Source organism: Lagenorhynchus albirostris, chromosome 15 (genome assembly GCF_949774975.1).
Source record: "Lagenorhynchus albirostris chromosome 15, mLagAlb1.1, whole genome shotgun sequence".
In the NCBI taxonomy this organism is placed as follows: Eukaryota; Metazoa; Chordata; class Mammalia; order Artiodactyla; family Delphinidae; genus Lagenorhynchus; species Lagenorhynchus albirostris.
The window spans coordinates 28343984-28356779 of NC_083109.1; the positions used below are offsets into that span (position 1 = coordinate 28343984).

General features: G+C 46.2%; 1 protein-coding gene across 1 annotated transcript; it reads right to left on the reverse strand.

Annotated features, from left to right (window-relative positions):
- Positions 1-6476: 6476 nt before the first annotated feature.
- Positions 6477-11403, reverse strand: LOC132506214 (signal-regulatory protein beta-2-like). The gene is given in 5 exon segments (XM_060124771.1): positions 6477-6643; positions 7713-7778; positions 8319-8660; positions 9732-10097; positions 11382-11403. Coding segments are annotated over 5 exon segments (963 nt in total).
- Positions 11404-12796: the final 1393 nt, after the last annotated feature.

The following is a 12796-nucleotide window of genomic DNA, read 5'->3' on the forward strand; positions in this document are numbered from 1 at the left end:
GGGTGGGAGCGCGGGGAGGATGAGAGGAGGGGCGGGTCTTCCGCTGGGTACCTGTGGGATGAAAGATCCCGAAAGGAGTCAGTTTCACAATTATTCATTGAGTCGTTTCCTCATTTCATTAATTTATTCATTCGTTCATTCATTACTTGTTCAAATATTTACTGAGTGGAATCAAGGGCCCGTTGCTCTTCCACGGCTGGGGATCAGCAGCGAGCAAAACAGAGTCCCTGCCTTCTTGTTCACATTAGAGAGCCTTGAACAAGTCACTCTTGTCTCCCAACCCTTCCGTGGCTCCCCACCTCAATCTGCTTTAAAAATGTCTCAGGGCCTGCAAGACCCCTGTGAGACGTGCCAGCTCTCCATCTCATCTCCTGGGCTTCTCAGTATTTCCTCTGCTCCAGGCACACTTCCTTTCTTGCTGTTCCTTGAAGGTGCCAGATGCGTATTTGCATCAGAGCCTTTGTGCTCCCTTTGCCTGGAGCACCTTTCACTCTCCGGTGGGCAAGGTGCTCCCTCACTTTCTTCAGGTCTCTCAGACACAATCCCGTCTTAGAGGTCCTCAGCTTCTTTGCCCTCTTGCCTCTCACCACCCTGCCTGAAATGCTCTTCTCTTCTTCTTCCCCTGGTCTGCTCTTGCTTATGCTTCTGGTCTCAGTTTAGGTGTCACCTCCTCAAGGAGGCCTTTCTACATACCCAGGCTCTGTCAGACGGTCCCCAGTGTATGCTCTCTGGTGCCATGTTAAATGTCTGCCTTCCCCAAGGGCCACGATCCCTGTGAACAGCAGGGTTTCTGGCTGTTTCCAGCACAATATGGCTTAAGAGCACATGCTCTGGACTCAGCCTGGGGTTGAAGCCCAGCTGTTACTGCTTGTGTGATCTTGGGCAGATTATCTCTCTATTATTCAATTCCCTGATGTGTAAAGTGGAGCTCCTCGGAGTTCCTACTTCAGAGGGATGTGTGAGGATTCAATGTGAACTGCTGAGAGCAATGTTTGATACTTAGTGAGGCCCCAGCAAACGTTAGCTGTCATTTTATCTCCCGTGACCTGCAGTCACTGACATTAAACAATCACTTACTGACTCTTTGCTGAATTAATAAAGGAGCGAATAAATGAAACCTTGTGTGTTTGCATATCCAGGTGAGAAATGCAGGGATCAAAATCTGAGGACAAGGATGCTGGGCAGGTTCCTGGACCCCCAAGGAGTATTGAGCTGACTGTGGGATATGACCTAATTTCAATAAATAAAAATTTTCATTTTCCATAAAACAGATGCCTTTGTGGCTAGGAAAAATGAGAGACCCACAAACATACAGTCTTGAAGTGACGTGGCTACAGAGTCGCTGCCTTTAGTGTTCACTATTGTTGTGGGCTGGGCTCTTGCTGGACAAGCTGGGTGATCAGAGCAGGCCTCTTGCCCTCTCTGGGCCTCTGGGCCTCTGGGCCTCAGGGCCTACATTATACAAGGTAGGAGGTTAGAGGTGGGCCAGCCCAGTGTTCACAGCCTTCTCAGACCCATTTTCATAACAAACATTTTGTATCACCCCTTTACTGCCTTACATGGAATCCAGAGATAATAAAACTGACCTACATGCACTGAGAAAACCAATATCAGGCCCTAACTGGAGAAAAGAAAGGATAGTAATTGGGATAAAATGATCTGTATTTCAATCCTCAGGTATAAGAACAGTACAAAGCAAAATGAAGCAGTTACATGCTGGCCTCTACGTACAGGGCTGTATTATGGCTGATTAAAAATGTTGTTAGTGTGCTGCTGTGGGTGATGTAATTTTTCAAAATGGTTTAAAAAAAAGCCTCAGTAAGATTATGAACAACACAAAGTTCAGTCTTCCCTTGATGGACACAGCAGTTGCATTCCTAGGAAATTTGGTATATATCAAAACCATGCAAAAAATACTTTTAAGTTTATATGTTAAATGAATTAGGGTCTAGGTTCACTTTATTAAGAGCAGGCTTTCAGCTGCACTAAGTCCTGGCGGGATGTGTGGGAGGAATGACCGTTTTTTGTGGTGCAACTATCTCCTTTCCATTACAGGGCATCCAGCACCAGCCCTGGTTCCCAGTTCCTTCCCCCTTCATTGCTGTGTCCACCCCAGATGTCCTCCAACTTCCCAGAAAGTCCAAGAGCCTGGGGGCTCACTCTACACTATGCTCATGCTCAGGGGCAAGCAAGGTCTTTCCACCCTGGAAACTGACTGATGACTTGCCCCAGCTTAAAGGTCTGAAGGTGATCTGCTCCCCATGATCCAGCTCCTCAACTAGTATTTGAGTCCCTGATTCCAGCTGTCACCCCTCTTCACTTTTGTGCCCCTGGGAAAACACTTTCTTATGCCAGGGCATCCCTGGCCCCTCCTCCAGAGGCCTCTGGGTATCCTTCCCCGTAACACTACCTGATAGCTAATGTTTATTGAACACTTACTATGTCCCAGACACTTTTTTTTTTTTTGCGGTACGCGGGCCTCTCACTGTTGTGGCCTCTCCCGTTGCGGAGCACAGGCTCTGGACGCGCAGGCTCAGCGGCCATGGCTCACGGGCCCAGCCGCTCCGCGGCATGTGGGATCTTCCTGGACCGGGGCACGAACCCGTGTCCCCTGCATCGGCAGGCGGACTCTCAACCACTGCGCCACCAGGGAAGCCCCCAGACACTCTTAAAAGAAACTTAAATACACTAACTTACTCATCCTCATGACAACTCTATGAAGTGAGTTCTATTATCATTTCCATTTTATAAATGGGGAACCCTAGATTCCTAAATGAGTTTGAATCCAGGCATCTCAGATATGAGCCTTGTGTTCCCAACCACTACACCACCCCTGTCTCTCTTTGGCCTATAGGACTGTGCTTCCATGGCTGGTTTCTGGACGCAGCTCCAGATGATCTGACTGGAGGTATTTAGGGCCACAATTTGATTAGAAGGGAATGTGAGGGTGTGAAGTTGAAACTACATTTTCATAACATTTATCTAAATATCCTTAACAAAACTGGGTGACGGGTGGTGCTGAAGGCCCAGCCACCTTCCTACCTCTAGCCCCTCCCTCCGCCCACCTCCCCCCGCCCCGCCTCCACCCCCAAGTCCCACAACCACTACCAGCTCCAGGCTCCCCCCAAACTTGAAGATGCACCACCACCTGCTCCTGACCCACCCAGCCCCACCCCTTTCTCCTGTAACCCCACTCCCAGTACTACATGCTCCCCCACCCTTCAAAGCTCACTTCCTCCCCAAGTTTCATCCCAGTCCCCTCCAATTTCATCCACATCTTTGTTCCCATCCTGGACTTACCCCGGTCCCACTCTCTAGTTCCACCTTCCATCACCTGCCTGGCATGTTGTCAGCCTTCAACTACTTTTTATGTCGGAATGTAAGGGGCTGCAATAGTGAAAAGTTAGGTTCCTGCCCTCAGTGAGCTCAAATTCTAGTGGGGACAACTAATAATCATCAAGGAAATAAATACACACGCACTCACACGTACACGTAGCAGTAAGTGCTGAGAAGAAAACTTAAGGTGCAAATGGGAAATGAGAAGGAGGAAGATGTCGTGGTGGAGGGGGTGATCTCGGGAGGCTTCTTGAAGGAAGCAGTTATGTGGAGACTTGGCTGAATTAGGGAATGTGTGTGGCCAAGGCCCATGTGGGTGCCAGAGTGGAGTCAGTTTAAAGGGTGGTGTTGGGAGATAAGATGGGGGTGTGTGTTGCAGGGAGCAGACTATGCAGGACCCTGTCAGGTGAGGAGATTTTCAGGGGCAGAGAAGGCAACTACCTCCAGTTATTTCAGAGGCCCAGTTCCGTGCTATTCGTTTCCCATGGCTGCTGTAACACATTACCACAAATCTGATGGCATGAAACAACAGAAATTTATTCTCTCCTATTTCTGGAGGCCAGAGTATGAAATCAGTATCACTGGGCTGAAATCAAGGTGTTAGGGGGCCATGCTCCCTCCAGAGACACTGGGGAGAATCTGCTCCTTGCTTCTTCCAGCTTCTTGTGGCTGCCAGCATTGTTTAGCTTGTGGCCGCATCACTCCCATCTCTGCCTTTGTGGTCACATTGCTTTCTCCTCCTCCTCTGGGTGGAATCTCCCTCTGTCTCTCTCTCATCAGGACACTTGTGATTGCATTTAGGGCCCACCTGAATAATCCAGGACCACTGTTCCATTTATAGATCTTTAATCACATCTGCAAAGTCCTTTTTGCCATATAAGGTAACATTAACAGGTTCCAAGGATTATGACTTGGATATCTTTTGTGGGAGACATTATTCAATTTATTATATCTACTCTTTCTTCTGATATCTGGTAATTCAATGATTTATTCAATTCTCAGTGCAGTGTAAACCTTGACACTTGTTTCTTTTTCCTTTTTTGTAACGCGATTATCTGATTTAAGTTTTGATTGTTGAGGCATTCATTTCAAAGAGGCATCCCCTTCAATGTGTTTATCTTGAATAAAAACATTGCCAGCCACAGGGCTAGATAGAGTCAGGCCATCTTCCCCCATAGAGCTTCCTTTGTTTTAGAGATCTTGTTTGTTTTCAGTAACTGATCATTTGAGCTACCAGTTGGTTTTTTTTTTCTTCTTCTTCCTGGGCTTTAAATTCCCACTCTTAAGTTTTAAATTTACCAATAAAGAGTGAGCCCACAAAATCATCAACCCCAATAAAACAGAACCCCAGGTGCTGTCTCTCTCTCTCTTTCTCTCTCTTTCTCTTTCCCTGTGACCTCACTGTGTGGCCCCAGGAATGCTGTGCAAATTCCAGGTCTTGTAAAGTAATAAGCCTCTGTTTCTTCAAAGTTCCCTGATGGGTATCACTGAAGGGCATCTTGCACTCATAATACCAACCACAAGGGCCAGTCCAACCACAACACTGGTTATCGATATGCTGAAACTGGCACAAAACACTCAGACTAAATTAATGGCCCCTTAGACTTAGTATTATTCCAGCTGCTTTTCTGTTTGTTATGATGAAAAACATCCAGACTAATCCACGTCCCTACCTAATAGGTGCTAATAAATGTTTGTGTGGAAAGAGGAAAGGGAGTTTGCATGCACTGAGTATACACAGAGCACATAGCACATAGTAAGCCCTCAGTGGATGTTGAATTGAATTGCTTCTTATACAGTGCAGAGAGTCCACGTGATTGTCCTCGACGTCAAGAGGTGCAGTTTGTTACTAATGGTGGTCAGGGAGGGAGCGGGGGCTTCAGGATTAGAAATCGGGCATGTCTGACTCCAAGGAATGCATACTTTCCCCTACATCAGGGTTCCTCAACTTCGGTACTATGGATACATTGGGCCAGATAACTCTCTGTTGTGGGGTATGCCCTGTGCATTATAGGATAATTAGCGGCATCCCCGACCTCTACCCGCTAGATGACAATGGTACCCCCCAAGCTGTGACAATCAAAAATGTCTCTAGACATTGCCACATACCCCCTGGGGGGGCAAAGTATTCTCTTCTTGAGAACTACTGCCCTCCATTATGCTGCTCTAGTGGAGGTGGAGGTATAAAGAGATGCCATTTCATCTGGGAATTGAATTCAGGTGTCCCATGGAACAAGTAAGAAACTGTCTCTATGCCACAGAGGTGGAGATCACTGGTTATCTACTGATGTTTACTCTCTGATTCTCTAGTGACAGATTTTAGCTGGGCGCACCTTGCTAGAATAAAGACTACATTTCCTAGCCTTCCTTGCAGCTAGGTGTGACCATGTGACCACATTCCAGCCAATTAGAGGTGATGTGGACAAATTCCCAGCTGTGACCTTGAAGGGAAGTGTCATTCTCCCCTTCACTACTTCTTTCCCTGGTCTTTCTGCCTGGGATATGGACCTGGTAACAACAAGATCAAGGAATCCTGGGTCTCAATACCAGGGAGTCCCGAATTGCCTGGCTGGCTTATACTGGAATATTACTAAAAAAACCAACTTTCTTCTGATTTGAGCCACTGTTATTTAAGAGTTTTGTTAAAGTTGCCAAACCTGCATTCTAACTGTTACAGCCACCCAAGTCAGCCACAGTGGAGAAGGAAAGAAGGCAGGAAAGGAGGAAGGAAGGATGTAGATGGAGGGGCGCAGGTGGTCTGGTTGGGCTCAGAGACACTCAGGGAAACCTTCTGGGAAAGACTCTGAGTTGCATCTTGAAGGAAGAGAAAATGTGGAGTGGGGAGCAAGGGGGCAAGCCCTCCAGAAGGGGCTACAGCAGGAGCAAGGGCCTCAGGGAGAGACCTGGGCAAGGTCTTGAAGAACAAGGAGGGCTTGAACAGGCTGAGAAGAGAGAGGAAGGCAAATCAGAGGGGAGCCCAGTGCCAAATGGGGAATTTCGCCAGGTGAAAGGAAATCGGGTGTAGGGAATCTGGAGTTCGTCATGAGGCCTGAGGGCAACTGGAGGCTGGAATTGGAGGCAGAGGAATGATTGGGGAGTCCCTGGCCCTCTCTTAGAGGACCCACTCTAGGGCTGACCAGTCATCCATACCCCATGCCCCATGCCAAGATAAGCACAGCTGCTGGGCCTGAATTTTTGACATCTTCCTGTCAAGGGTTCCTCCGGTGGGCAGCCAGGGCCAGCAGGACTGCAGCCAAGGTCACAGCTTTCAGTCCCAGGACCACAAGAGTGAGCACAGACAGGAGGCCTGGGGGACACAGAGGAAAGCTCAGGAAGGATCCCAGCTGAGCCCCCAACAGCCCACACCTCAGTGCCTTTATGCTGGAGTTGGGTCAAACTTCTGTATAACCTCTGGGGCCTCATCCTTTTTACCCTGGAAGAGATCAAAGACCTCCCATCCCCCTGTCCCAGGCTCGAAGAGCCTTTGCCCAATATCCTACCTGTACCTTTAATCATTTGACAGCATCTCTGACCTCTGATAACAATAGAAAATTGCTTTCGTTATAGACTGCTCAGCTCCTCTGTCCCAGGCCCTGAGCTAAGCACTTCCTAATTGCCTTATATAATCCTGAAACTAATCTTGCAAGGTAGGATAGCAATCCAGCTTGTATAGATAAGGAGACAGATCCAGAGTGGGGAAGTGATTTGCTCAGGTCTACATGTGTCAAAGTAGTGATGGGACCAAGTGATTTGGCTCCCAAGAATGGCAGGAACGGGGCTGAGCATCAGGGAAGCTAACCTGGTCACCTCTATTCCAAGTTCGCCCCAGTCATCAAGTGCCCTTGAGTGTACCTTGAGGTGATGTGACAGGCACAGTTCTGGGCACTTGACACATGTGGCCCCATTGGATCTGTACATAACCCCATGAGGTAGGTTCTCTGTTTCTTATCTCCCTTCCTCCCCCTAGATCACAGAGCAGGGCACCAGAGATTCAAGGAGTAAGGCAACTTGTCCATAATCTCACAGCTAGAAAGGGGCTCAATCCAGGAAGCCTGGCTACAAAGCCATGTTCTTCAGCACTGTTAAGCACAGCTTCATAGTTCAGCCTTGCTCTGAATCACGGGGAGCTCACCACCTCGTAAGCAAGACTGCCCACTGAACAGTTAGCACTGACTGTTAGAAAGTCCTTCCTTTGACTGAGCTTTAATGTGGTTCTCTGGGTTCTGGTTCTGCAGCTGAGATGGAGTCCTGGGAACTGTCTTAGTGGCAGAAGGGCCCTAGAAGTCTGGGACTGCACCTTTCCCATGGCCAAGCCATCTCTGGCCCCACTTACCTGTGGGAGCCTGGTTAACGCCACTGGAGATAGGTACACTCACCTGATGGAAATACCTTGGCTGCACGTTCATTGGTGAATTCTGACTCTTGGAGAGAAGTGTGCTTTGCTGCAAGGGAGAGAAGTGGTCTCACACTCCCCTTTCTTTCTATCACTCCACTTCTTGAGTCCCTGTGTTAGGAGCTGGGGTCCCTGAGATGAGTCTGCCAGTTTCTGCCTGGGATGGGGGCTAGAAGTCAAGCCCTGTAGTTAGAACTGCATGAGCCTCTCTGGGGTAGGGACAATGCTTGCTTCATTGCAGTGTCTGCAGCACCTAGTAGTAGAGTAGTGTAGAGTAGTCAACAGGCATGCAATAGATGTTTGTTGAATCATTAACAGTCTATAAAATGTTCTGTGGAGCTCAGAATGGGGATAAATTAACTCTGCCTGGGAGAAGGAGAAGGTTTCACAGAGGAGGGGCTATTTGTGCTGGGCCTTGAAGGATGAGTAGAAGTTCTCTGTAGAAAAGGAGAAAGCATTCCAGGCAGAGGGAATAGCTTATGTAAAGACCTTGAGGCTAAGAAGAGCTAGCTTGTTTGGGACATGATGAAATTTTCCTTGTGGACCACCTCCCCCTCTCCCCCAACATCTCCTAAACCACCTGTCTCACCTTTGACTCTCAGCCTGGTGCCCTGTCCAGATAGGTATTGCCCGTTGGGTTTCCTCTGAAACTTTACACAGTAATAAGTGCCTGAATGCTCAGTGGAGATGCCATGCAGAAGAATGCTGAAATCATTGTTGGAAGCCCGGACCGCTGTCACATTGGGGTAGGAGATACCTCTAAAGTTGTAAATGGCCTCCCGGCTCAGACCAGCTCCCCGAAACCACCTGATGGGTCCGGGGGGACCATCTCCAAGCACCGTGCAGTTCAGGAAGACAGTGTCTCCAGTGGTTGCCAACACCAACTCCTGGGGTTGGATGATCCAGAGGTCTGGCTCTGGGTCCCCAGCTCCTGCAGCCAAAGAGAGGACCTTGTTGTTCCCTCTCTCCCTCCGTAGTCCAATCATTTCCTCCCTCATATCTACCCTCCCTTTGCTTCCCCTGTTTTCTTCACTCAGTCACTCCCTCCCGCATTCCCTTGTTATTCACTAATTGATTCACTCCGTAAAGGAATTCTCAGTACCTACTATGTGCTGATGCTAGGATTGGGGAAAAGGAAGCTTGCTAAGACCTACAAATGTCCTGCCCTGGAGAAGTTCTCAGTCTGGGGGTGGAGATGGTCCAGAAAATCCCCCTGAGGTTGAAACCCAGAGGACTGCAGGACTAAGAGAAGCTTGGAAGGAGTCAGAGAAGACTTCCTGAAATGCTTGCATTAAGTTAAAATGAACCCCCCTCCCCACCCCACCACACATACATGGATACCCTCCATGTCAACGGTTTACGGGGGTTTCATAAACATCAATTCTTCTATTTCATCACCTGAATATCCCTTGAAGTAGGAATTTTGTTGCCTATTTTGCAAGTTAAGCACTTGAAGGAGAGAGAGCTGAAGTGACTAATTTAAGAACACATTTCTACTGAATGACAGACCCAGGATTTGGGTGTCCAGGTCACCAATGGTGGACTTATAGATAGTATGACAGGTTACTTGGGGATTAAATGATCAGCCCCAGTTCTTGACTCTCCTCTGATAGTGTGGCACATCCATACTCTTGCTGTGGATTCATGGTGGCCAGGTACACTTCCTTGTCTCTTAACTTTGACCTTAGCCATGTGACTTGCTTTAGCCAATGGGCTGTTAGCAGATATTATATGAGTAGAAGGTTGAAATGTGTTTAGGGTGTTGGGACTTGCCCTCTTGTGCTTCTGCCATCTCCATGAGAAATATGTACTCTGGCCAAACTTCTGGGCCCTGGAATGTAGAACAGAACCACCCCAGCTGCCTGTAAATGTGTTAGTGAGACATACTAATTGTTATATGCCACTGAGATTTTGTGTGTGCAGCATGATTGTGGATAAAGGTGACAGATGCAGGGAGACAGATCAGAGCAGAATGCTATGACCTGCAGGGCCTGATACTCACTCTTCACAAGCACGGAGGTGCCCTCGTCCAGCTTCTTTCCTGAGTGCTCATTCAAGCCATCAAGTCTCACACAGTGGTAGCTTCCAGCATGTTTCGCGGTGACATTGGGGATATAGATGGAATAGTCGCAATTAAGTGGTTCCAGTGTCTTCTGGATCATGGGCATTACCCCGGGGAAGAAGCCATGTTTGAAGTTATAAATTTCCTGCTGGTCCTGGTTGCTCACCTTGACCCATTTTATCATGCCATCAGTGCAGGAGCCGACTACTGTACACCTCAGCAGGAGTGTCTCACCTTCTGCCACCAGCATGGGGCCTTCAGGCTGCAGGACCTGCCATTTATCCCCCTTGCTCTGCTCAGAAGCTCCTGCAACAGAGGAAGAAAGGCCTTGTGCTGGGCTGGAGGGACTTGGAGCCCTAAGAGGCAAACTTAACATAAACCAGCCATCAGCTGGTCAAGAACAATTGCTTAGAACACTTGAGGGGTGTTGTTGGAGAGGGAAGTAAAAGAGGAGATGAGGCAGCTGGCTGGAGAGAGAGAGAGAGAGAGAGAGAGCAGGGCTATTAAATGGATTACTTATGAGTAATAGATGGCACTTGAGTGCTCACCATGTGCCAGGCAATGCATGTATTATCTCATTTATTCCTCCAACACTCCTTAGAGGTTGGCAGCATCATCCCCATCTTACAATAGAAGACATTGAGAACCCAGAAAGAGTTAGGTAGCTTTCCCAGGATCACTGCTAATTGGGCTGAATTTTGCCTCCTCCACAAATTCATATACTGAAGTCCTAACTCCCAGTACCTCAGAATGAGATTCCATTTGGAGATAGGGTCTTTAAATAGGTGATTAAGTTAAAATTAGGTCACATAGGTGGGTCCTAACCCAAATATAACTGGTGACCTTATAAGAAGAAGATAGGTTGAGCTATTGAGTTTGGCTTGAGACTGGGCACAGAGAAGGAAGGCCAAGCCCTCCCAATGGAAGTTCTTCTACACCTGGGTTATGAACAGCAACTCAGGTACTCCCTCCAAGAGCTCTGTGAGGTTCTCCATTTCTGAGAGAAAACTAATACTCAAGGAGGTGCAGAAACCTGAGGGGAACCATGCATTCAGTAGGTGTCATGGCCAGGATTTGGACTCAGATCAACTGCCTCAAGATTCTGCTCACTACAGGTCATCAGCTTTGTGCCTCGAGTTTCCCTTCATCTGTGCTTCCATCAGGCCTTGGGAATAACTTGGTCTCATTCCAAGACTTAAGTTTGTATCGCGGTGTTTCTCAGTTGGGAGTGAGGTAGGGGAGTAGAATGAAGCAAACATTCCCTTCTAACAGGATCTAGGGAAGGGTTGTGGAATTCTAAATTAATTTCCCCTCATCTTCAGCTAGGCATGCACCATTAGCCACTAAGAACTGCCTCATAACTGTGACCAAGTGACACCTCACATTCAATCCTAGGAATTTCGTTTATCCTTAGTTCCAGGAAGTTCAGCAAACACCCACCCCCAAACACCATTATTTGAGTCAGTCAGACCTTGTTCTCTCTAATTCTTTCTAGTCGTTCTTCCCCTGGCCTCAGGTAGTTTCCTCACATGGATGTACTAAACTGTGCCCATCACTCAGCACAGGGCTGAGAATAATGCCTGCTCCCACCTGTAATACTGGAAAACCTCATGATCGCCAGGGCAATGGGTAGACTACACAGAAGGGAGTACTCTACCTAGAGAGAGGTGCTCTGGTCCCACCTAGCAAATCTAGAAAGCAAGGTCCCAAAATAATAAAATATAGTAACATTCTATTGTAAGGCTTATAATGCATGTGTAGGTAAAGTTAAGGCAATAATAGAATAAAGGCTGGTGTGGGGAGAATGTTAGTATACCATCATAAGGTTCTTAAACTATATGTGAAATGGTATGATATCACTTAAGGTAGATGTTGATAAATTACAGAGGTATATTATAAACCCTAAAACAACCACTAAACTTCAAAATAAAATTATAGCTAATAAGCCAATAAAGGAGAGAAAATAACATTATAAAAATATTAAATTACCAAATGAAAACAGAAAAAGAGGAAAAAGGGAACAAAGAACAAGTAGAACAAATAGGAAAGTAATAGATTTAGACCTAATCATATCAAAGATTACTTTAAATGTAAATGGTCTAAATATTCCCTGTAAAAGTTAGAGATTGTCAGATTGGACAAAAAAGTAATATCCAACTACATGTTGCCTACAAGAACTCCACTGTAAATATAAAGATGCAAATATGTTAAAAGAAGAATGATGGAAAAAGATGTATCATAGTAACACTAATCAAAAGCTGGAGTGACTATATTAATATCAGATAAAGTAGATTTTGGAGCAAAAAATATCTCCAGGAATAAAGAATGCCATTTGACAATGATAAAGGGGTAAAATAATCAAGAAGACATAAAACGCCCAAGCATTTATGCACCTAATAACAGAACTTGAAAGTATATGAAGCAAAACCCAACAGAACTGCAGGGAGAAACAGACAAATCCACAGTTACAGTCTGAGATTTCAATATCCTTATTTCAATAGTTGATAGAACAAATAGGCAGAAAATCAGAAAGAATACAGAAGATTTAAAAATACTACCAACAACTTAGTCTAATTGATATTTACAGAAAATTATATCCCCAAATAGCAGGATATACAGTTACTTTCAATTGTACAAGGAACATTTACAAAGATAGAGCATGTTCTAAGTCATAAAAAAGTCTCAATAAATTTAAAAGAATTCAAGTCATGAAAAGCATGAACTTTGACCACAATGGAATTAAATTAGTAGAATCAGTAACAGACAGATGCCACGAAAACTTCAGATGTTTGAAAACTAATACATGAGTCAAAGACAAAATAAAAGGGTAATTAGGAAGTATTTTGATCTGAATGAAAACGAAAACACAGCATTAAAGTTTGTGGCATGTTGCTTAAGCTGGTGGATATTTTAGCATTAAATGCTTATTTAGGAAAGAAGAAAAGACTTAAATGAATGACCGTAGTTTCATCTTAAAATAGAAAAAAAGGGGCTTCCCTGGTGGC